The sequence below is a fragment of the Prionailurus bengalensis genome, chromosome D1 (genome assembly GCF_016509475.1).
Source record: "Prionailurus bengalensis isolate Pbe53 chromosome D1, Fcat_Pben_1.1_paternal_pri, whole genome shotgun sequence".
Classification (NCBI taxonomy): domain Eukaryota; kingdom Metazoa; phylum Chordata; class Mammalia; order Carnivora; family Felidae; genus Prionailurus; species Prionailurus bengalensis.
Genome location: NC_057346.1, coordinates 48,748,370 through 48,775,411, shown reverse-complemented (window position 1 = coordinate 48,775,411; position 27,042 = coordinate 48,748,370). Strand labels below are relative to the sequence as shown.

The 27,042-nt window shown below is 36.9% G+C and overlaps 1 protein-coding gene across 20 annotated transcripts in view; it reads right to left on the bottom strand.

Moving 5' to 3' along the window:
* Positions 1 to 27,042, bottom strand: part of DLG2 (discs large MAGUK scaffold protein 2) — a 2,073,554-nt gene that overhangs the window by 379,598 nt on the left and 1,666,914 nt on the right. For all 20 annotated transcript variants that reach the window (XM_043580064.1, XM_043580065.1, XM_043580066.1 and 17 more), the window contains one exon: positions 8,305 to 8,373. In XM_043580064.1, coding sequence (XP_043435999.1) covers positions 8,305 to 8,373 — 69 coding nt within the window. The remainder of the gene's footprint in view (positions 1 to 8,304; positions 8,374 to 27,042) is intronic.

Sequence of the window (27,042 nt, the reverse complement as noted above, 5' to 3'; positions counted from 1 at the left end):
CAGGAAACATACACTCTGGAATTATCCACTGTTCTGATTAATTTCTAATGGGTCCTCTGAGGTTTAAGATCTGAAGGTCCCTTTTCCCTCTCGAGATGAAAGGAGGGGTCTGTAAACTCCCTTCTTTCTTCCCCACAGCTAGGATCCCCCAGCAGGTGACCTAGCAACAAAAGTGAGGCTGGCACTCTGACCCAAGAGGCTAGTCTGTCTTTACTGCACTATAAATCACAAGCAAAAATATTTTTGGAGGAGTCAGAAGCAATTTTGATTTCTTCCAAGCATTTCTAAATATCACCTAGTTGCTATATTAAAAAAATTTTTTTTAAGTTTATTTATTTTGAGACAGAGACAGCACAAGTGGGGAAGGGACAGAGAAAGAGAGAAGGAGAATCCCAAGCAGGCCCCTCACTGCCAGCACGGAGCCCAACATGGGCCTCAAACTCACAAAACCATGAGATCAGGATCTGAGCTGAAAGCAAGAGTCATACACTTAACTGACTGAGCCACCCAGGTGCCCCTAGTTGCTGTATTTTTAATTTTCCTATATTCTCTCTAAGTAAACTCTTCAGCTATCAGGAGAACAAAATAAAGAAGAGGGCAAGAACTATATACGCTCTCTCAATGCATTCTAAACATACACAAAAATTCTCTCCACTTAACCCAACTTGGCCCCCTGTTTTGGTGAGGTCAATTACATTTCTGTGGTTAACAAAGGTTTATATTTTTGACCAGGGATCCCAGCAACTAATAACCTGAATAAAGCTTCCCCTTCAAGTCTGAAAGTAGTTCAGTGTACTTCTCAGCATACCAGGCTCCTCTCAGTTACTCTGGGAAACACTGCCTAGTATTTCTTTTGAGGATCAGGGCACGGAAATGTTTTGGACAGACTTCTGTGTAAGGAAGAAATTGACCATTCATATTGATTATGAATCCTGAAGGATGGCTGGATATGTGAGTGTGTGTGGGCAGACATGACTCAAGCCACTGCCCCTGAGGGCCAGCTATCTAAAGCCCAGTGGTCCTTTAGGCCTCATGTTTGGAAATATTCTTACAAATTCAGAAGCCAAACTTTTCTATCTTCAAAGATCATTAAACTCTATAATGTTAGAGTTGGAAAGTATCTAAGATCTGCTCAAAATCACATAGTAAGATGTGGCAGAACTGAACCTAGAACCCAGATCTCCTGGTTCTCAGGTCAATGATGCTTACACTTTCTACAGTGACCATGTGTTTTGGAACCACATATCGGGGCACTTAGACCAAGACTATTTTAAGTCAGCATCATCCTGAAAAATCTGAAGCATGTTAGCTGCAAAAAAGCTCCCATAAAGGCAAAAGGAAATGGGTACAGGACAAGAGAACCAATGATTCCAGCCAAGCTTGTGTTCCCAGAGTGTTCCTTGGAAGCACACCTGTTCAGACCCAACATGGGAATGCCAGAGGCTCTCTGGCTGCAGTGGTGCCAAGGTGCCATGGTCTCAAGAATCCAGAGTGGTCTTAGAGTGTGGCGAGGGGGTCTCTTGTGTCAAACATAGGTTCATGGCTGTTCTTATCAAGACCAGCCAATCCCTCTAAGAAAGAATGATGATGCTATTAACACCGAACAGTTAACCTGAGAGGATGGTTTTTCTCCTAGATGTATTTGTATACAGACAAGACTGCTTCTTGGTTATCCTTTGGATACTCACAGACCTCTCTATTTGGAGGGATTTTTAGTGAGGGTCTATTAGGCAAACCATCCACTCTGTAAACAATTCCTTCTATAATATTCATGAAGAGGGTCATCTGGTTTCTTGTTGAGTGCTACTTGTAAAGGGTGGTCAACACCTCACAGAGCAGCTATTTCATTGAGGTGAAAATGCCAGTTAGTGGAAAAGTACCTCTATGATGTTGCTGGAATGATCTTCTAAAGTAAGATAAAACAAAGTGTATGTCCTCTGGTGGATGAGAGAAAGCTACATGATAGCTGCAGATACTTCCTAGTTTGGGCTGTGTTAGCCAAGTACTTTAGTTTTTTGCACATGATTTCCCTTTTTTAATCTCCACCTTGTTCCAAATACGTTCCTCAAAATTTAACTTGTGTCCCCTTTCCTGAGAATCCTACCTGGTTTCCCAGAGGTAATCACTTGTAACCATTTCACTTTTAATTCCAGTGGTTATCTCCATATTGTTAACAATATGCTTATAAGGAGAGTATTTCTTTAAATTCTATTTTGTTACCAGAATGACATGTTTCTTTGAGGATAGTTTTTCTCTATGTATGTGTATTTTATTGTTGGGTTTTTTTTTTTGTCATTTTATGGGTTTTGTTAAACTGTTCAGTAACTCATGGATGGCTGTTCATATTTAAGAATGAAGTAGTAGAAAGGCTGTAGGGGCTGCTGCAGATAAGGGCAAGCCTTTTCCACTGAAAGACTTCAGGTTAGGCAAGCAAACCTGAAAGCTGTCCCTGTAATTGGCATACCATGAAGGGCTCTGCTGTGTGGTTACATGCAAACTAGTTTAGCTAGGTTCCTCAGAAGAAATTCTATTTCTTTAGAGAAGAGCCTTCATTTTCTGACAGGTGGTAAGTCACTGCCTTGAAGCTGTTCTGTATCAGGAGTGTGTGTGCTGAGTAGGGGTATCCTCAGTCCTATTCTCAGACTCTGCTCTCAGCCCATCTGTTGTCACTGTTCTGAAGTCTCTGAATTTCCTGGGCTTGCTAGGCAGTTCTGCCGCCTCCTGAGCTGTAGGCATCTAATGCTGCTGCACTGTGGTGGGCCTTTTTGTGGGTGGCATCCCTGGAAACAACTTTAGAAGATGGCATTTACATAGAACACAATGGCCCTGACTCCCTGGGTGATCTAAGTCTGGGCTGCTTTGCTCTATTTCATCCATCTATACCCCACCATCTGCTGTCATCCAGAAGTGTGAGGAAATCTTTTGGCCTCTGATACCTCTCCCACTTCCTTTACCATTATGGGATTGTGTCTTCTTTATTCTTTTAAGTGTCCTTTTAATGGGGTCTCAGGAGGAAGAAGAGATTCAGGTGTGGGCTGTATCTGTCAACTTGAACCTGAAGCAAGGAGCTCACACTGTTAATGGGGATGTTATTCTGCCTCCTCATGTCTGGCATAGTTAAAGATGATTCAGATATCGATTTAAAAAACAGCAGTAACTCTAGGTAGAGGCTCAATTAGACAGTTTAGTTGTCTTCATGGATCAAATTAAGTGGAAATCTGAAATATCTCCAATTATTTTATGTCAAGTAAATAGCAACTTAGGTGAAAAATATATAAACATATGGACTTTTAAAGTACATTCACTTAAAAATTATCCTAAGTAGTTGCTTTTCACAAAAGCATTAGGAAAGAGAATTTTGAAGCAAGGAAATTTCCAATTTCAGTTGATTGCCTGCACTCAGCAGTATAACACCTTAATGAGAATCCTGTTAAAGACCCATTGGCCTATGCAAAGTGAAAAATTACTTTCCCACTATGGGCTCAGTGACAATGATTGTATGTCACATTATCTCTCTATTTGTTGGCCAGCTGGGCACTTAGAGCATGAATTTTAGTGTTCTGGGCTTTGTGGAGAATTACTGAGGTATCCCCTTCTAAATATTCCTGCAGCACAAAATTATTTCTGCCTCAAATATTTTATATCCAGAAATGCTTTACACAAATACATATATATACATATATACACACACATATACAGTATATACATATACATACATATATATATTTAATAGCAGGTGTTCAACGTGGGTCTTCAAGCTAATCGTGGGTATAAAAATAAAAGTTTTGTTTTTTCAGAACACTTGGAATAAATATATATTCAACTAGTACTTATTGAGGGCCTAATATGTACCTGCTATTTTTGTAGAAAGTTGGTGAGTCCTGTGCTATTCTCCTCTTGGTTGTGGAGAAAACTCATGCTTACAGAGGGTAAGGGTCCTGTTTTGAGAATGACAACAACAGATGGCAAAGAGGGCAGGATTTGAAACCAATTTTTTGATTCCAGACTCTATTTCCTTCCATGATTGCAGGGAAAACAGTATTTTTCATACTGCATGATTCACTAGATATGAAGAAAAATGCTTTATACCAGCTAAAACAATGGAGTATAGCTGAGATTACAAGTTGTGTTTTTTATAAAAGGACTCACTCTTCCATTTATGATGTCAGGGTAAGGCCTTCACATCTTTGGTCTCATATTAGCAGAGAATTAGCATTAGTGGTTGTGGTTATCACAGAGGTAATTTCACTCAAGTGGAAAACAGTGCAAAAGGCTAAAACAATATTTATTGGCAAACTGCTAATAAGCTTTTGTGAGTAAGAAGAAATAAGAGATTTGGAAATAGCTTTAGAAGAAAATGCCATTATTTAGAACAGCTGGAGGGAATCCTCTCTGTGTTAATGACCAATATGTGGCATGACAGCCATATTGCACCCTTCCAAGGGAGATCTTCATAAGGAACAAGGAAGGTGAAGTTGAGACCAGTGGGAAGCTCAGCTCCCCACTCTCACCTGTACCACAAACAACACCTCTGCCATGTAGCATGTACATGGGCTTCCAGATCCACCCCAAATGGTGGGTTATTAGCTCTGTTTAATGGTTTCCAGATTTAGAGTCAGTTCTGGTTCTTTATCATTTTTTAAATGAAAGCCCTAGGAAGTTCTTCACTATGTCTCACTTATCCTGAAAGTGCTTTATGAATGGTGTGACCAGAGCTCTCCACCTCAATAAAGACTTTTTATGCTGCACTGTTGTACAGCAGACTCCAATTTGATTTCAAATCCAAACTGTGCTACTTTCTATGTAGGTGTCCTTGAGAAAAGTACTTAACCTCCTGAGAATCAAGATTTACAAAAAGGATGCCTATTTCATAAGACTATTTTGGAAATAAAATTAGAGAAGATAGATGAATGGATGAGGAGAGGGAGAGAGAGAGAGAGAGAGAGAGAGAGAGAGAGAGAGAATGAGAACATACCAGGTACCTAATAAGCACTTGATAAATAGTTTCTTTTCTCTTCCCTTAAAGGACTATCCATGAATATGTACTATTTTTATTCCCAACAAGTTGCACATTTTGAATGTAATCTCATTAATGATAAGCTCCCTTCTTCCAATCATAGAATCTTGACCCTGTCCATGTTTCCTTGATAAAATGCTGTCCCATCCCTTTGTTAACTCTGGATGTACTTTCCATGCTAGCTCTCCATGTCTGATTTAACATGCAGAATTCAAAACTGATCACAGTCCTTTGGAGAAGGTGATCAGTGAGTTTTGTGGAATAGTTTTTCTAAACTATGGCTCTTTCCAGAAAGGGGAAATCGATGGGGGTGGTATGGAGAGTTCAGTCACAAGTGCTGACTGATGAACATTCTCAAGTCCAACTGGAGACTGTTAACAGGCTGGGGGAGACTATTTCCTCTCATGTGTTTATGTAGTCTCTCTGTCCTAAACTTTCTCAGATATATATACCAGAAATGTAAGAGAATTTTTAAAAAAAAAATTTTTTTTTTCAACATTTATTTATTTTTGGGACAGAGAGAGACAGAGCATGAACGAGGGAGGGGCAGAGAGAGAGGGAGACACAGAATCGGAAACAGGCTCCAGGCTCTGAGCCATCAGCCCAGAGCCCGACGCGGGGCTCGAACTCGCGGACTGCGAGATCGTGACCTGGCTGAAGTCGGACGCTTAACCGACTGCGCCACCCAGGCGCCCCGTGTAAGAGAATTTTTAATGCAGGTCCTATATTCTGTCTTTTGGAGCTGAGGATAAGCCAATATGTAGAAAAGGCTTACACTATTCTTTAATGTGTTTAACAAGCATTTAAGTATAATCTTGGCAATTAAAATACTTTTGTATATAAATATTAACTCAACAATGAAGCAAACTCAATGATTTGGATTGCTTCCACAAATGAGCATTACCTGTGTATATAGGAATAAGTCTCTCTAAAGTAGTGATGACACCAGTCCCTGACTGTTTTAACGAATCTTTATTTAATATAAATGTGAAACTCTCCCGCCTGATAAATTAAGTATATGTTATGAATAACAATAACAACAGCAATGAACATTATACTATATTATAGCAAATACACATATAAGTCCAGTAATAATATAAAAAACAATAAATATAATTTTAATTATTAAAAAACTCTGTAAGGAAATACATTTTACAGATGAGGAAATTGAACATATAAAATCAAACAAACAAACAGACAAAAAACAAAACAAAACAAAAAAACAAGCCATTTGCTATCACCCAGCTCATAAGTTCCTGAGCCCAGATTTAAACTCAGTGATTCTGGCTATGATCCAGAATCTAGACCACCTTCAATATTACTACAGAACCAAATGCGGCGAAGTATTGATTGAGTACTTACTTTGCCTTTGTTTTTTTTGTTTTTTTGTTTTTTTGTTTTTTTGTTTTTTGTTTCGTGAACTAGAACAAATGTTACAATTAAGACACTGCCCTGTTGAGAAGAAAGTTACTTAAATTCTCCAAAACTAAATTCATATTTAGCAACCACCCCTATCTCTCTGTTTTTGTTTGTTTACTACAGGAACAAAAGTGCTTTGACATTCTTTACCATCACAAACAGAAAAGGCAGGCTACCAGGGGAAGGAGGTGTCCTTTTCAGGGAGTGCAGTGACTATGGAGAGGCCACATTCCTTTTGCTCACCTTCCTATGGGTTTAGGGACATCCTGAGCTGAGGGCAAGAAATGGCACTCTGAAAAGTATTTATAGTATTTATACTCTTCCAGGAAGTAAAGAGCAATGTCTCTTTCCTAGGTGGATATCCACTTACCCATGGAATTTGCTGCATTGCCCTGTTGCTACCCAGGTTGGAAAAGAACCCTGGGCAGTGAAGACAAGAAGGTCAGCCAGGGAGAGAAGAGGCAAGGACTGTCCCTGGTAAGCTCAACCTGAGGAGGAGGAAAGATACCTGCCACTCATGCCTGCAAGCCTCATGTTTGAAGCTGCTGAGGACAGATGAGAAAGGGGCACTCTGGAAGGAATGGGAGGGACTGCTAGGGCTCAGGCAGTGGTGCATGCATGGTAAGTCACAGTGTGCCATTGCTAGGAGTTCTGTGGAAGAGACAGCTGAGTCATCCAAGGGACCACATGGCTGGGGGAGCTGTGGGAGTCTCCCAGCATCTGTGCATGGTTGGTTATCCACCCATCCAGGCTACATCACCAGAGATAACCAAGAAAAAGGGACTGGACACAGTGGAATGATAAGGAAATTCCATTTCCAGTTTCCTTTTTTGCCCCAATACTACCAGAGGAGAAATCTAAGAGAAATGACAATCTACAGGGTGATGTGAGAAGGAGAAGACAACACCTCTGTCAACTCCACATTCTGGTGGAACTCAAGCCCTAATTAAGTTAGAAGGAGGGACATAGGTCTGAACAAAACAAACTTTTAAAACAGAAAGGCTTGAATTGAAATGTCATTAAGGAAGCCTACCTGTCAACGAGAAATAGGTTTGAAAGCAAATTTGGTAACAGAGATTGGAAAAGTAAAATGATTTAATTTTTATAAGTTAACCAATGAAATGTTCTCAATTAAAACTGTTGTAATTATCAAGCAAGTAGAGGGAAATATTAGCCCCTTCCCTCCATCTTCTCCAGCTTTTACCTGATTGGAGAATTCAGAAATACAAAACACTAAGTCCTCTACAGGTAAGCCTGCTCAGCCAACATCTCCATTCTTATCTCCTGCTCCACTGTCTCACACACCATAGGCTGCATCACTTGATCACTTAATGGCCTTATGACACCTCGTGGTTGCTCATGTATTCATGTTTTTGCACATGCCCTTTCTTCTGCTCAGAGTACCCTTACTTCCAGTGTCTGTCAGGCAAATATCCACAGATGCTTCAGTTCTCAGCTTGAGAGTTATATAATCTCTGAAACCATCCTGAACTGCTTCCCCCTCCTTTGATGCCCATTTTCATCCATGTTTCCAACCTGGATCCTCCCTTAATCTCTTATATGCCTCTCTTTGTGATGGTTACACAGGATACAAATTTGTGTCTGTATTTCTGCCCCTCCCACCAGACAATAAGAGTTCTGAAGGGAAAGAAGAGATCTTATGTGTCTTGTTAAACATTGTACCTAGCACAGTACTTGGCATATAACATAAGTTTTATAAATATTTGCTAAGGAAAGAAGGAAGGTAGGTAGGGAAGGAGGAAGGAAAGAAGGAAGAAAGAAAGGAAGAAATAAAGAAAATTTCTTTACGTTCAAGTGATGAGACTGCACGGTTTAGTTTAAGAGAAGGCTCCATATTATTATCTTACCCTTCCAGGGAGATGGCCCGTTGGAGAGTTACAGAAGGCTGGCGGGTTGCCGTGCTGTGCTGAGAATGACTGCAACAAAGAAAGAAAAACAAACACAGATCATTTATTTAAAATGTCTTTGCACATTCTCATCAGTCTTATTGTCAAGTAAAGGGCCCATCTTGAAAGAAATACAGTAGAGATTGAATGGCTATTCTTTGGTGATAAGTAGACTCATCCACAAAATTTAGTACTCTACCAGATAAGGGGTTAATATTTTTTTAAAACTTGATTTCAACATGTATTATTCATTTGAAGTAAACTTCAAATGACAGACATTAATGGAAACAAAATATTTAGAAGAGGTAATTTTTTCCCTTTGGAATGAGACAACAAAGAGCATAGAAATATAAACTTCATCATAATGTAGTGTCTTACTTTTTTAATGCAGAACATTTTTTATAACAAAGTTTAAAACAGTGGATTTGAACATCAGAAGTATTTAATTAGTATAAGTTTTCATTTTAGTTCACACTTGTAACACCTGTAAAATTAATAACAATTCAGCTGCTGGATGAACACAAAAACTTGAAAAATGAGACTTATGGTTGTATACCAACCTTAGAATTTAATGTAATTCCACATCTTGTTTTGGTCATGTGGTAATAAGACCTATCTTATGGATAAGCAGTTGCAGTAAGAATTATAATGTTTATTCTTCATTAGACACATATATTGCCTGAGTCATTTTTCTAAGTTTGTATGTTTATATCTTTTACTTCTCTCAATCCTATGAGGTATGCACTGTCTCCATTAACAGATGAAGAAACTAAGCTAAAGAGAGGTTTAGAAACTTGTCCAAGTCATGTGGTAAATACCTGTGCTTGAGATGGCATCTACACTGATTTTAAAGCCATTATTCTTAACCATCATGTTGTCTCATCTACCAATTAGTGACAATTTTTCAAGTTTGTAAGAATGTGCTTTGCAATCTCAGAATACTCTTCGATTAGAGAGAGGTTCGTCTAAGATATGCACAATGACAACAGCAAGAAGCAATGCTTTGTGGATTTCCTATGTGTTAAAATGTATTATAAAATGTGTTTCAGTGTGTAATGTTAGTTTGCAGTATTGATTTAATATCTTAGTTGTAATGTTAGTTACATATACATATAGGGTATGAAGGTGTATATACACAAATATATGAATGAAGAGAAGCCGAGTCCACTGTTTGTAGAACAGTTAGACACCTTTACATAGACAGCTCCACCATTTCTCAGCATATACTTCTGAAAACACCAACATTGTCAGAGAGCCAAGCGGTAGCCTACAGATTTTCATCCAGAACTTCGGTCATTAAGGACGAGAAGCAGTATCTCTCTGTGAACAGTTTTTAGTTGTGACATGGATGACAGTTATGTGAGGTTGAGGGAGCAAAATTTGGGACAGTAGCTAAAAGCTAGAGAATGTTTTTTTTAAGTTAAGGATTATGTCCTAAGTTTGCTGGCATCCTTCACAGTGCCAAGCACTATATATGTTCACTGAACATGTTTTGATTGACCAGTTGAAAAGCAGCAGAGCATTCAGGAGCTGGACCATGTAGCCAGACTTCCTGAGTTCAAATCCCAGCTCCACCATATGGACCAATGTGACCTTGCTCATTATCTACCGGTATCTGTGTATCAGTTTCTTACCTGTGAGATTGGGATAGTAATAGTACTTTCCTCCAGGGATTGTTACAAGGATTCAGGGAATACAATATTTAGAACAGTGTCTGTTACATGGTAAAACTACATAAGTGTTTGTTAAATAGATTAACTAATATGATTTAGCAGTGTGTCTACTTTAACATATTTAGTACTAAATAAGAATTACTTAGATCACTTCTTTTAGCTATCTAGTCACTGCCCCAAAGTGTATATTTGTGAATATAAGTTTGGTGACAAATATCAAATTAAAATACATTTTCTATTGTAAAAATACTATAAAATTAATGAAAATCAAAATAAGGAAAAGCTTTAAAAACTCACATATAATTCCATTACCTTGTATCATATGTTACAGAATTATTTAATTTAAATACTGCAGCTGTCCTATAGGTATGTATGAGTATCCACATTTTATATATTAAAAAAGACACACATAACTTTAATGACTTATCAGAAATCAACAGCCAGAATTCAAACTAAAGCCTGTCTTGTTGCCAAGTGTGTGTACTTTCCACACTATCCTATTGACTTTCTATATGTCCACATGTGCTTGATGTAATTTTATATATACATGGACCATATATAAGATTACATCCTGCATTTGTTCCTCACATTATAATTTAAGCATTTTTATAGGGATTCCATAATTATTATTTTGGTGTTATATAATGTTACTTCCTCTCAAAATATAATAATAATTTACTATTATAATATAATGCATATTATATAATAATTTATAATTATATAATTATATATAATAATTTATTTAACTATCCTTTTATGGTTAGGTATTTGGGTTTTTTCTACTGTTTTAATATCATTAACAATGCTGCAGGGACATAGTGATACCAATTACTTTTTCTTATTTGACAATTTCCTTTGACTATATTCCCCAAATGCAAACATTTACTAGGTTCTTTTTGTTGGTGTTGTTAAAGCTTATTTAGTTATTTTGAGAGAGACAGAGATAATGCGAGTGAGGGAGGGGCAGAGAGAGAGTTTTCTGTGCTGTGAGCGCAGAGCCAGATGTGGGGCTCGAACTCCCAAAACTGTGAGATCGTGACCTGAGCCGAAATGAAGAGTCTGATGCTTAACTGACTGAGCCACCCAGGCATCCCAACATTTACTAGGTTCTTGATTTATGTTATTAATTACTTTTCAAAAGTTTTGTACCATTTTATTACCTCTTCTCTACCTATTATATTTAATATATTTTCAAATAAAAAGTATAAAATATATAAACATTACTTTCACCACAATCTTAGAGGCACTGATATTATAATTAAAAAAACTGTTAAGTATAAAATGATACTTCCGATTTATGAGTACTTCTGTGTTCATTAGTGAAAACGACCATTTTTTCTATATGCTTAATTGCTAATGGTATTTCTTTGTTTAAACTGTTTAATCCCTTCCTTTACTGTATATATTCCACTGGTTTAGGAAGTGCCAACAGTCATTCTTGGGTAAAGATCAATGATGCTTGCTAACCAAGATTAATGAGTAACTAGAATTCTTGATAGCTTCCTCACCATTAGCCTAGCCCATATAATTAAAACAAAGAAATATTCAGTAATCTCACTTTACTTATCACTACTTTAAACTAATTACTTTATTATTCTCCTTTAAATTATTCCAGTAATGTCTCTTTTAAAGTTTTAGTGACACTTAAATTACATGTGGAAGACACCTTGAAGTACTCACAGAATTTGACTCCTTTTACATTACACATGCAAAGTCAGCCAGTTTCTCAGTTTGTGAATTTCGAACAGAGCCTTTTACAACATGTAATTATCCTTTTACTTTACTAAGACAAATACAGTGAATTATCTGTTAGTCAAGACCTACAGACACAAGGGAATTTTTGTTATTCCCTGATGGAAATATGTAAGCAGGACTTGAATGGGGAATACTTGCAAAGCATATTAGGAGCTACATGATAGTGATAATAACTGGTATTTTTATAAAAAAATGTTTATTTTGAGAGAGAGAGAAAGAGTGTGCACATGAGTGGGGGAGGGGAAGGCAGAGAGAGAGAGAGAGAGAGAGAGAGAGAGAGAGAGAGAGAGAGAAGGAGAGAATGCCAAGCAGGTTCCACATTGTCGGTGCAGAGCCTAACATAGGGCTCACTCCCACAAACTGTGAGATCATGATCTGAGCCAAAATCATGAGTAAGATGCTTAACCCACTGAGCCACCCAGGCGGCCCAACTGATATTTTTACTCCCCCGCCCCCGAATATCTTCCCCTTGGGACCAAGCAGGTTCTGTGCATTTCATACTGTTAACTACAAAGACAGTGTGTGGCTAATTTTACCATGACTAACAAATTCCCAGTGACCACTGCCTAGCCCTTTCAGCGCCTCAGGCAGTGGCCAGCCAGATGGAATTCCAGACAGAGAACTAACATAGGAAGAATCATAGCAGGAAAGAACAGCTAAAATTTAAAGCTTTTTAACACTGGAGAGCTAAGTGTTCAGAATGTCTTTGTCTTATGGCCATCATTTTCCTATCATTTTTCTAGATACTTTGAAACATCTATTCAGAAAAGCATTCTATGATATGCCTCCCTCACCTCCCCAACACAGTTGACACACTGCTCTATGCACCATTCCATTTTTATCACACAGCCAAAATAGCCCCCAGGACTGAGAATCACCACCGTTTATTTTCATGTCTTTTTTTTTTTCTTTCTGCTAAGTCATGTATGTTTTCAGAGCAAGGAGTGGGAATTATCCATTTGTACATTCTCATCTCAGGGCTGACTCACAGAATGTGCTTCATAAATGCCTTTTCAAATGATGAAAACCATGGGTTGGGTTCCATCTATCTGTAAGACCCCATTCCCTCTTTCAAACTTTATAACAACATTGAGACTAGCCATTATGCTAATTTTTGAAGGAAGTTAAAGACCAAGGTCTCACAGCTAGTAGGTAGCAAGAGTAGAACCCATGTTTGCTGGCTCTAAAGTGCTTACTCTTTAAGAAAAATCATGTTGCCTTACAGAAAGATGAAAGCAAAGCTCTGTGGATAGCTCAGACAGAGGATCCAACATATTTTGTCAAGAAATGCCGAATCTCACTGAAGATCACTGACAGTTTTGTTTGCATAAAATAACACCCAATGTTTTCTCTATAAATGTCCAACATGCATGTCAGTGGCGTTTGAAGATAATTTAATACAGGGACTTCTCTGTCCTATCCACACCACCTTATTAGTGAGCCCCGGACATTTGTGAGCATTTGAGTGATAGTGGCTGAGTAGGATGAGAATGAGGAAGGTTCAGCAGCATGTCAGCACCCATGCTGGGGAAGAAGTCCTGTCATGTGGCAGGAAACATATGGCATCCCTTGGTACATAGTAGCTTGGTTGACATGACAAGTCAGGCAACTATGGAGGTAAATATTACCAAGACTTTTTAGGATTTAGAGAGAGATAACAGTCTTATTGCCTTTCTAAAAATTATGCTGTCATTTGAATAAAACAGCCAGAGAACAGTAGAATCTCTTTTCCAGGAACTCTCTGATTTTCCAAGTAAAAGACTTTGGCTGTCGCTTAAGAAAATGAAATCGAAATGATGCTGAAAGATTCATTCTTGTTGCTGCATTAACTTTAAATTTTTCTGAGCATCTGAATTGAAACTGTCTTATTACACACACAACACAGAGGGCCTAGATGGCGGTGATTAGTGGCTTTTTAATTTTCTCCAACTCTAAAGCAGGAATGGACAAGATAACCAGTCTTTCAAAAATGTTGTAACATTAAAACTATGTCATTTTATGGAGAACACAAAAAGGCTGTTGGGTCTTCTATTAACAAACTGGTAACAGTAAACTTATTTAATGTGCCTTGCTTGTAAAGTCCCATCCAACTAAAATACTTCTTGATGTGTTTTCAATAGTCTGCTCCATTCTTCACTCATATTTTTGAAGAACTGTCATCTTTCCTTGTCATATTTAACTCTTCACCAATCTCTTGAATGCCTGTATCTATCATTTATCTCATCTCTCTTAATATTTATTTTCTTTTATATTTCTACTTTCCCTTTCTTCATATACATGCATTAAGTTGCCACTATTCTTAAAAAGAAGAATATGTCTTCTTGAGTATTCAATAAGTACCTCAAATGCAACATAACCAAAACACCATTACCTTCCCCCATGAAGCTGGATATCTCCCCTGTTGCTTCATTGACACTTATATAATTATTTATATCTTCTGGCAACATCTAACAAATGTTAACTGGGAAGTGCTTTAGATCCCTCTTTGATTCCTTAATAGTATAGCACTCAATAAATACCTGATAATAAAGAAGATGGTAAAATCAAATAACCATTTGGGCCCTTTGCTATAGATAACATTTTTCAATAAATCTCTAGGTATATTTGATAGGAAAACCATCTAGGGTGGATTGGGAAGGATATATACATATTTTAAATGGTGTAGAAGGGAAAGAAGATTTTCTGAGAAACTAGAAGAGCATGATCAAAATCATGGAAGGCCGAGAGTATGTGTTGTGCTCTGGAAACCTTGAGTGGTTTGGCTTGCCCAGAGCAGAATAGCCAGAGATGAGTAATGACTTGGGGTGGGTCAAGAGGGGCAATGAAGACCATGCCAAGAGGTCTGGACTTTATCTTGATGGCAGTGGTGAGCTCTCTAAAGTTGGGGATCAATATGATAATATCTGTGATTCAGAAGAGTAAACCTAAAAATACTCTGCATGGTGGAAGTAAGAGGTGGGAATCTACAGTCAGAGAGACCAATGGGAAATAGTCATGAGAGATAAAATTAATAAATGTCTAAACTTGGGCAATGGCAGAAGGAATTTTAAAGGAAGATACATTTAAGATATCTGGAGATAAAATATCCAGGACAAATAAAAGGAAATTATAGTGAGGGCAATTTGATCTCCAGAACTGATCTAGTGATCTGGGGGAGGGGGTATTTCTTTTAAAGTTAAATCCCCTAGATAGAAGGGGCTTGCTCTTCCCAGGGTACAACAATAGCTGTTCTTTCTTCTAGAACTTCCAAACAAGGCTTAAAAAGTAAACAGACTTCGGTGTCACAAGGGTGAAGTGGTAGTGAGAAAGAATATACTAAGGGATCTGTTACTGACTAAAAGGATGATGGCACTGTTAACAGAACCAAAAAGTGCATGTTTGGGTAGGAAAATATAATTGAGTTTGGTTTTGTACACGCTTAGCTTAATGTACCTGTTACATCTTTGGGAAATATAATCTGCAGTGTAACAGCTCTACCTATTGAAAATTTCTTCCTTCTCTGGGTGTAACCCCCATTATGTCCAGAGTGGGCACCAAATGACAGATATTCTTGCATGTTTTACTCTTTCTAATAAACATTCCTAACACTTCTGGTTCTTTATGATATATTTTTAAGACTCCTAGCTATCTTTCTGTCTATACTCTTACATTTTTTTCTTTTTTTTTTAATTTTATTTTTAAGTAATCTCTACACCCAAAGTGGGGTTTGAATCCACAACCCTGAAATTAAGAGTCACACACTCCACTGACTGAGCCAGCCAGGCACCCCATATTTCTTCTGATTTTTACTTAAATTTTAGAACCTAGAAATGAATTCAGAGTTCCAGATGTGTTCAGACCAGGGTTGAATGCCATGAGATGATGACTTTCCTCCATCTGCATTCCATACTCCTGCCAGAAGAGCCCAAGATAACACAGAATTTTAAAGTTTGCTTAATTGTATTGTTAAGTTTAGGGTCGAGCTAACTTCTCATGTATTTTTGACGTCAAATGATTCAAAATCAATTCTATCACATAATTGTAAATAGGGTTTTTGGAAACTCAATATAGTTAATTAATAACCACTATTATCAAATTTATTGGTATTAATTTTGATCTAGTTTCATAGTTAGGCTAACATTAGATCATCAATTTAATTCAATAAATATATATTGATATGCTACCCATTACAGAACTTCACTTTTTCATCTAGTTTGTATCATTTTCAAATATAAGATACCTTTCACATTTTCATGCAAAATTTTAATTACAATAAGAGAAAAGGACCATGCACTATAGCAGATCATCACAGATCCTCTCCTAGTTTAACAGTTAGCACAAGTTTTACTACTGAGCTCTCTTAATCAACATCTTTTTATAGATTAACCAATCCTCTCCATCCCCTCAGTGACCAGCTGACCAGTGTCCACAGCAAGTGGGATGTTCATGGCCCATATATTCTCATTCTTTCCATGTGACGTGTACATTTACCAAGAATCAGTTGTAATTATTCTCAAATCTGTTTATTTTTATTGTATTCATTTTATATATGTATGTATGTATGTATATACATTTCATATATGTATGTATATGTAATTTATTTAAATATTACAAAAATGAAATATGAGCAAATGAAAAGAATTGTTTCTATCAATCATAAGTTTACTGATCTAGAAAGACTTAATCACATGTAGTTCAAAACATCAAAGCTTTTGCACAGCAAAGAAAACAAAGCAATGAAGGCAACCTAGCAAATGGGAGGAAAATATTTGCAAATGATATATCTAATAAGGGGTTAATATTCAAAATATATAGAAAATCTATACAACTCAACACACAAAAAAATATATAATATAATTAAAAATGGTCAGAGGACCTGAATAGATGTTTTTCCAAGGAGACATACAGATGGCCAACAGATACATGAAAAGATGCTCAACATCACTAATCATCAGGGAAAAGGAATCAAAACCATGATGAGGTATCATTGTACACCTGTCAGAGTGGCTAAAATCAAAAACACAAGATAGAACAAGTGTTGGCATGAGAATATGGGAAAAAGGAACCCTCATGCACTGTTGGTAGGAATGTAAAATGGTAGAAAACAGTATGAAGGTTCTTAGAGAATTAAAAATCAAAATACCATTTGGTCCAGTAATTCTACTACTGGGTATTTACCTAAATAAAGTGAAAACACTTAAAAGGTATATTTACTCCTATTTTATTGCAGCATTATTTGCAATAACCAATATATGAAAACAACCCAAGCATCCATTGATAGATGAATGGATAAATGTGGAGTGTGTACACACACACGTGCACACACACACACACACACTGGAATATTACTCAGCCATTAAAAAATTGAGATATTGTCATTTGCAATGACATAGATGGACTTAAAGGGTATAATACTAAGTGAAATAAATTAGTCAGAGAAAGACAAATATCATATGATTTCACTCATAGATAGGATTTAAGAAATAAAACAAATGAATAAAAAAATTAAAAGAGAGGCAAAAGAAGATTCTTAAATACAGAGAATAAACTGGTGAATGCCAGAGGGGAGGTGGGTGAGGGGGTAGGTGAAATAGATAAAGGGGATTAAGAGTACGTTTATGTTGATGAGCACTAAAAAATGTATAAAATTGTTGAATCATTATACTGTACATCTGAAACTGATACAATGAAGTATGATAAATATATTTCAATAAACAAATTAAAAAAAATTAAAAGGCCAAATTACCTGAAAAAAAGGAAGTTTACTGATCTAGAAAGACTTAATAATATGTAGTTCAAACCATTGCTGCCAAGTTAGGTGACAACTGTAAAAGTCAGAAAATAATTATAAAGTTATTTCATTTAGTTTTCATTTGATTTTCATTCTAATTTAAAGAAATACAGAGAACTGAGGGTTGCTGGGGGCAGGGAGTTGGGGAAAATGGGTGATGGGCATTGAGGAGGGCACTTGTTGGGATGAGCACTGAGTGTTATATGTAAGTGATGAATCACAGGAATCTACTTCTGAAGCCAAGACTACACTGTATACACTGTATGGTAGTTAATTTGACAATAAATAAAAAAATAAAAAAAATAAAGAAATCTAAATTGAAAGCCATGGATAATGAATTCAGGGTAAACTTTATGCAAGAAAAATGAAGTAGAACTTCATAAAAAACGGGCCCTAGATTTTTGGCTTTCCTAATCAATTTGGTGTACCAAACATTTTAAAGCAATTACCAGACAATTCAGATTCTGGAAAATAACATAAAAACTGTGGCCAGAGGTTGACGATGCTAGAGAAAATCTTAAACTTCACATATAAAAAATAATGAAGAACACAATTTGTTAAGCGATATCAGACAAATTTAAAGTTGAATTGATTTATAGAAAGACAGTGTGCGACACTGGACTAATGAAGATGATCTCTTGAAAACTGAAATTAGGGACAATAAAGAAAGCATGCATTCTGGGACAAACAGATGGATATAAAAATGAGAAAAAAATTAGATCAAATTCAGGGCCCCAGGTTTCTCATGCCATAGTTAAAGATGCTGCAAATGTGTTTTTACTTTATGTTGAACAGCTTCAATCAAGTCAGTAATAACATGGTGACTCAAAAAAAATGGATGAGGTTTATTAGAAGTCCCATTTCTTCTTTTAAATATCACCACACCACTAATTTTATTGTGCTTCCATACAGTTATGTTTTTTAAATTTAAGGTGAAGTAATTAAGGCATGCACGTATCTTTTCGTTATCATTCCAAATGGTGACTGCTGTGTCCAATCTTTTGACCAACAGAATAAAAACTGGTGTTGGTTGTGTGGGTGATGAGAAGTTCCATCTTATGAATGCCTAGCAGGATTATCACCCAGATTTCAGTTTGCTCCTCATCTTCTTTTAAAAATGGTTGTTTCTTGAAAATACCTTTCAGTGTACACCTGTTTATTAGTTTTTTAATGTTTATTTTTGAAAGAGAAAGTGAGTGTGAGCGGGGAGGGGCAAAGAGAGGGGGGCAGAGGATCTGAAACAGGCTCTGTGCTGACAGCAGAGAACCTGATCAGGGGCTTGAACTCATGAACCTTGAGATCATGGCCTGAGCCAAAGTCAGACACCCAACTGACTGAGCCACCCATGCACCCCAGTTTTCTTCTTGTCCTTAAAGAATATTATGGGAGACTTCACAGTCTGCTTATAGGGGAGACCTAGAGAGGTTATACTGTATGACCAGAATGTGGTTAAGGGGAGATCAGAACACAGATCCAACTCCTAGCCCATGGTTTTCTCTGTCCTATTCCACTGTGACTTCATCAAATTCTTCTCTGTGACAGAAGTTTAATGATAAAAATGACTGGCCCAAACACTGGCCAGTTTAAAAATCCTCGTCATCACTGTTAAGTCATGTAAAACTCTGAGAGTACACTTCAAATGCTGATCCCAGTATTTTCCCCTCAGGACTGAACTGATATATGAATGGTCTCAAAGCCTGAAACATCAGGAGAAAAATGTCGTATTTTAATACAGCAGGCATATTCCTGTGTTTATTCATTTTATTTTTGGATGGCAGACTGCACATCATTCTCCTTGGCTTCTGTAGCATGCAAACTGCATCCCAGGAGGTCATGTATGAACATGTATCAAAAAGCTCCTTCCCACATAGACTATTCTTCACAAGGAAAGTAAAAAAATTGAATATAGTAGAGCGTAAATCAAGTCTTAGCTAGCTCCACCAACACAGCAAAAAGGAAAACAAATTTTCTTTCAAAAAAGGAAAACAGATTTCAATTTGGAATTTTACATAAAATATAGACAAGTACTGCAGAATGCGCCAACAATTAAAAAACTTGGAATGGGAAGATTTTTGTATACCAGTTGTGATTTTAGTCATTTAATGGATATGGCCCTGGGTATCCCTTTATTTCACACCAGAAACATATATTTCAGGATAACACATTCTTTTTATTCTTTGACAATATCTGGGAAGCAGAATTTTATGGAAAAAAGACCAGAAGTCTAGAAGTCATAAATGCAGGTTTTCCCACTGTGCTCCTAATGAGAGCTCAAAGGTCTTAGATAAGTCATCCCAATTGAGTTATGGTTTTTTATTCTTCAGTTTGAATAGGAAACCATTGTTCCTGCTCTCCCCATCTACTTTATGGGGTATAGATGGAGAGAAGAACTATTATGGGGAAAGGAACATCATCTTGGGAGTTGATGGCCTTGGATTAAGGATTTCTTATCCTTTTCTTAGTTAGGTTCTTGACCATCTTAAAAACCACTCCTAGATATGTTCCTGTCATCAGTATAATGCAGATAATAGCACCTTCTCATAGATGGCTCTGGGGGGAAAAAAGGGCAATATATGTGAAAGAAATTTTGTAAGCATGAAGCATGGGGAATAGTAAATGGAAATTAGTTTCTAGAGAGGCAGTATGATTTGGTCACAGGTGTCTAACACTAGTGACTAGAACTTGAACTAACCAATGGATCTAAACAATAACAACAACAACAAACAACTAGATCTAAAAAACATCAGGGACATAGGATATATAGGATTTGGCAGTTGTGTGTGGTAGGTGAGTGAGGAGTCTAGGACAACATCCATGTATGAGGTTGGAGTTGTTGGATCATGGTAGCACCTCATACTGAAAAAGGACTATGGGAGTAACAGATTTTGGGGGAATATAATTATTATAATATTGTATATGATGAGTTTGGGGAACCTGTGTGGCACCAAGGTAGAGATGGCTCATAAGATAGTTAGAGATCAATCTTAGTAGACAGATCTGTTGTAAAGAAATACATTTTGGAATTAACATTTGAAGTATATTTGAAGCCATGGATATTGTTAGAAATACTGTGATCAAAACGACTCAAAGTTTTGGAGACCTGGAGATAACCAACAATGTAACATTTGTAGAGGAAGATAAATCTGGAAAGAAGACTAGGAAGGAGTGAGTGGAGAAGTAGGAGGAAAAGCAAGAAAATATAAGGTAATGTCAGCTAACAATGGGAGCAGGGAGATAGTTTCAAGAAGGAGAGTTTGGTCGACAGCTGGCAAAGACTTTAAAAAGTTTAAATATGAAACACAGGGGAAACTGGTCCCTAGAATTTGAATTACATTCTTCAGGCAAATAGGAGGTCATGAGAAATTTTAAACAATATTAAAATATGTCACTTACGAAGTTTATAAAGAGCTCTCTGTAATACCCAGGTATATAAAACAGCTGCAGACAGCCAAGAGCTGTAAGAGGAACTTGATCTTAAGACTAGGTGAATACCAAAGCTTTCTGTCCTAGCTTGTCAGGGACCAGTCTGCTATACCTTTCTGTATAGCAAATGGAATAATTTTCTTTCCCCTGGCAAACCAGTGTAGCTGCCAAGGGAAAAAAAAGAAATGGAGACCTTTGACTCTTACCATACTGCTGGGTTCTATTTTCAGTGAAGAATTGCTCTTATTCTACAACATAGTTTCCTTACTGATTTTCATGTAGACAGTGAGAACCTCCAAATAAACAAAAGCTTCTTGGTTTGGTGGAATGTATTAGTTTGCATGTATGAGTTTATGGAAAACTCCAGATGTTTAGCCAAAGGATAGTTGTTCTGCTCGACATCTGTATTCTGAACATTCCTCACAAAGGCCACCATAGAGAAGTCATCACCATCAGTGTACTAACAAGTGAAATGTGAAAGAGGCTAATTGTTCATTTCCCTCCGCTCTTCACTATTCACACTTCCAAGGTAAGAATTGCCTCCTCTGGGATTCTCCCTTGGTGGAATAGGTTCAAAGTAGTCATGTGGTCATTTGTTCATCTAAGCTGCTACTCATTGCCAGAACTAAAAATCTGAGGTAAAACCCAACATAAAAAAGTACAGTGCTTTCTAAGTCTCCTTGTATAGATTTCTAATTTAGTCCCATGAAGTGACAGTAGGTGCCAGCAGCAATCCCTTTCTGTTTAAACAAATTCTTGTTTCCCCTGGGGATTAATTTTCCAACACAGAGCAACTTTTTTGTGTGTGTGCAACAATGAAAAGCTTGACAATATATAGCATTCATAGCGATTGGGCTATCAATGTAAAGAAAATATCAAATGTAAAATATCAATGTAAGTAAACCATCAAAAGACTAAAATGCTTTGTCTTTGAATCTTAATGACAAACTTCCAAATGAAGGACACTTAATATTTATCCTCATTAATGAAAATGACTCCCTCTTAGCAACCAATTTGAAAACAAGTTACAATTCTGTGAAGATCCAAGTGAGAGGATTTGAAAAGGCATAGAATAAAAATTTTAAAACTAGGCTAGTTTTCTTCTCCACATTTCTTAATATTTCCAAAGAATTTTAAAAATGATCTCTTTTTAAGAAATCAAAAGTTTACTACAATGAAACATACTGGAAGGCTAGACATTGATAGACCTCAATTTCCCAATCGCTTCATCAGCCAGTATCTAATCATTAGCACCCACAATATACAAAGCACTGTGCCTGGTGTAATGAAGAAAACAATAAAAGCTAATGCAAGAGCTATTATGTCCAAGCATTTATAATACAATCTGAAAGGAAAGACATCAGTCTACTCATTTGATCATTCCAATTCATTCTCTCTCATTTTAAAAATAAAGAACAGCACTGTCCACTGGTTATTCAGTACAACAACCTAGGCATTTTCATTGATTCTCCACTTGCAGCTATCATACTCCACAACCAATTCATTAACAAACTCTTTTCTACCAAAAATGGCTCCCACCTTCCCAGTGCTGCCACCCTAATGGAAACATCACCTTCTCTTGGTGGAATGTTCCAACAGCCTTCCAATTGGCTTTTCTCCTGTACTTCTAACAGCTACTTCTCATAGCAGCCTGTGAGGAGACTCTCTTACAGGATGAAATCAGATCATGCTGTTCCCCTGCCTATAGAAAACTTCCCAAAGATTTCCTCTTTGAGTTTGAATAAAATTCATGGTCACTTCCAGGGCTATAAGATCCTGCGGTCACTGTCTACTTTTCAGTGTTCACTGCTCACTACTCTGTCCATCATTTCCCAAGACCCAGCCATCTCTGCCTTCTTCCTGACTCTCAGATATCCTCGCTAGTTCCTCTGTAAGGGCATCTGCATTCACCACTTGCTATGCATCAGGTCTTCTCTTGAGCATCTCCCTCTTATTCAGGTTACAACCTCCCAGAGAGGCCTTCCCTGATCTTCCAACTAAAGGCACTTTACTCTCATCTCAGGAAATATACAGCCTCTTACACTACTTTCTTTCATAGCACTTATAACTCCCTGAAATCATCTATTTTTTGATAATTACATTCATTGACAACCTTTCAAGAATATTGCTTCCATGAGTAGGAATTGCATTCGTGTGTGTGTGTATACATACATACATACATACATACATACATATATATGCATGAAACACACGCACACTTAGCCCAGCTCTACCTGGATAGGCTAAACTCATGAATTCATTTAGGATTCTTTAATGCCATGATTTAAATAAAAGGTCATTATTTTAATACCACTTGATTCATTCTGTGTATCTTGCTGAGGTAATGCTTTCCTAGATTCCATTTTTCCCCCTGTCTTGGTTCTCTGAAATACCTGAGAATAATGTATTGACCTGATTTCAGAGGGACCATCCAGTTAAACCCTGTTGGGGATTACTATGTTCTCCAAGTTCATGTTATGTCTTAATGTGAGCATGTCATTGGTTTGTAAATGCTCCAAATCCTTTGTATACCTCCAGTTTTTATCAAGGCACATCCGCATTCATTTGTACACTCATTCAACCAACATTTGTTGTGTACCATACATGGGCCAGGCAATAACCCATAACACAGTTCACTTAATCTATCATCTCATATTTACTAAATTATTCTACTTGTTGCTTTATTGTAACATCCTACATTCAGTTGTCAATGTTTCTGTGTCTATTAAAAGTCAGTACTGTGTTAGGTATTATGAGAGACACAAATAGGAAGGAAGCCCAGTTCCCTCCATTAAGGATGTGATAGTTTACATGGGAAGATGGGTAAGTGACCAATTGATCAAAAAAAGGAAAAAGGAAAGGAGAAATACATTGAGCACTATAATGGGGGATGTCGACCCTAGTCTTTAAGTTCATAGAAGAGGGAAGTAAAAGGGAAACGAGAATTTCTTTTTTAAGATTGTGTGTGTGTGTGTGTGTGTGTGTGTGTGTGTGTGTGTTTACCCTAAAAATTTGAGAAAGCATTTCCCTGAATTTTTTTGCATTTTTCTTGTGGGGTTTCAAAATGTTAAATACTGCAACAGGATCATTTTAGGAATAAGACAAGTTAAAAATAATGCAAACATATCTGTATTAGGACATATTATGCTATTAAGTACTAGTGTCCATTTTAAGCAGAGTGGAAATATTTATTAGGTAAGTGGAATTTCAGAACAAGGGGACATTTCCAAATGGCTTTTATTTTGAGAAAACTTCAGCCATTTTCTTTGTACAGGGATATTTATTTATTTATTTATTTATTTATTTATTTATTTATTATTTTGAGTATAGTTGGCACACAGTTTTGTGGTAGTTTCAGGTGTACAACATAGTGATTCGAGAAGTTCACACATTATGCTACCCTTACCATAAATGTAGCTACCATCTGTCATATAGAATAGTATTACAACATCATTGATGAGATTTCTCATGCTGTAGCTTTTATTCCTGTGATTTATTCATTCTGTACCTGGAAACCTATATCTCCTACTCCCCTTCACTTATTTTGCTCATCCCCCTCCTCCCAACCCTCACCCCCCATAATCATCAGTTTGTTCTCTGTATTTAAAGGCTGTACAAGGCCTTTTAAACATGATGTTTGATAACTAAGAAATACAAAGGAATCATCCTAAAGTGATTTCAAGAGCCATAGTCCCTGCCATTGCTCTTTGCCCAACCTGCTACTATTTATTCTTTGGGACTTAGTCTCATGCACAGCCAAACTGGAAAACTCTTCTAACCTCTCAGCTTTGTTTCCCTTGTACCTGGGCATACACTTATCAAGGCATTTCCCACACTACAGTAAAGGACTATTTTAAAAATGGCTGTTTCCCCAGCTAGACCATGAGCTCCCTGAAGGCATCAACCATGGGGAACTAACCACTGTACCCTCTCACTCCATGGCAGTTGGATTCTTTGTTATGCTGTTTGCACTGGGATCCTAAAGCAAAAATATTCAATTGTGTCAAGAAAACCATTAATGATTGCATTTAATGAAACCAAATAAATATACCAGGAATTTGTCTATGTATAGAAGACCATTGACAAGGTAGAAAATGAAACTATACTCTTTAGTAGACCATCTCAAATTCAAGGAAATGGACAATGCAAATAAGGAAGGAATCTGTTACCACTTAAAGAGCACAGTAGTGAATCTTAACATTGGAATAAAATGTGGTGGAGTTTAATATATGACAATGACAATAAATGAATTCTATTCTGCTCCAGTAAACTCATGACTTATGGAAACATGGAGTTGAATGACAGTCATTAAAGTTACAGAGATACAGGATTTAAGCAATCAGCCATGGCAGGGTTTACTTGTGTCCATTGTCAGTGCTGCTTAAGCGATGCTGAAAGTCATCAATGCACCTAGGCATAAAATCACAGAATCCTAATCTTCCCACACAGAGATACTCACTGTGATTATAGTCAAATGTCATTTTAAAGTTAGTTTTGTGAAAGATGGAACAGCCATATTTTTTTTTTGGTAAAAAAAAATGAGGCAAATAGTTTTACCCCATAAACAAGTATTTTTAACACATCCTCTAGCTATTGGTAGTTTTTTATGGATTAAGAAATATTAAAAAATACAAAAGTATCCAGAAAAGGTGAACTTATAGACAGAAAATAGATTAGTGGTTATCTAATGGGAATGGGGATTAACTGTAAATGGGAGTGAGGGATCTTATTGGGGGCATGAAAATGTTCTAAAACTGATTTATAGTGATGGTTACATGACTGGATAAAGTTACTAAAATTTACTGAATTATATACTTGAAATGGGCATAGTTTATCACATATAAAGTATACATCATGAAATCATTAAAAAAAAAAACTAGGGCAAAATACAAAGCTTGAAAAGTGTAACACAAGAATTTTTTTTTAATTATGTGTCACTAAGGACTTGTTGCATTTTTTATTTTTTTAATGTTTATTTATTTTTGAGAGAGAGACAGAGACAGAGCATGAGCAGGGGAGGAGCAGAGAGGGAGACACAGAATCTGAAACAGGCTACAGGCTCTGAGCTGTCAGCACAGAGCCCGACGCAAGGCTTGACCTCACAAACTGTGAGATCATGGCCTGAGCTGAAGCTGGACGCTCAACCGACTAAGCCACCCAGGCGCCCCAGACTCGTTGCATTTTTAAGCTCTAAATTTCTAGGATATTTACCAAATTTTCCCTCTGATCCCACACAAGCAGAAAGCATCATTATGTAGAAGGGTGGCCACCTGACAATGACATTCATGTTTAGTCATGCTTTCCTCCCTGACCTTAAAATAAGATAAGTCATTTGTTTAGAGGCTTCACAAAGTGCAAGCCTCTAGGGCTAACTGAGTTCAATGTGATGGGGTATCCACCAGTATGTGGTGATTTTAGCTGCTGACATTTGGTTTATTCTTTATATTTGGACCACAGATGACATACCACTATTGTATTTGGAGCTTTGTGGCATGGGAATATACTGACAGACAAGCAAGTGAGACAAAACTAAAAGCATACATTTAAAGGGAAGGACATAAACTGCCCCCAGGGACATGATGTTTTGTTTTTCAATTCCTTTGACCCCCTCTGACTATAAACTAATATTTAAGTGAAACTACCAGGACCTGAACTGTGTTTTCAATAAAAAACACTCATACTTAAAATGTTAATTGTGGCATTTAACTTCTATTTAAGTCTCTACTCTCCAAATCAGCCTTTAAAATTTACCATAATATTAAGATACTATTTATCATTAGAGAGAGCAAAAGAAGTAACTTGTTTCTCCAGCCATCTTGGATGAAGTAGAGGCCAAATTATTCATTAAACTGTTCACCCAATGATCTCACAAAGATCAACTGCATGCCTAATATGAGCCAAATACTTTCTGAAACCTAGAGGTAAAGCACATAAAATAAAAGAAATCCTCTTCCTCATTCAGGTTACATTCTTATGGTGGGAGTACATAGGGGGTAAAAAACAAAACAGTAATAAAAACAGCTACCACTTATTTAGAACTTACTATGTCTAAGACACTTTGTTAATTGGTTTTGCATA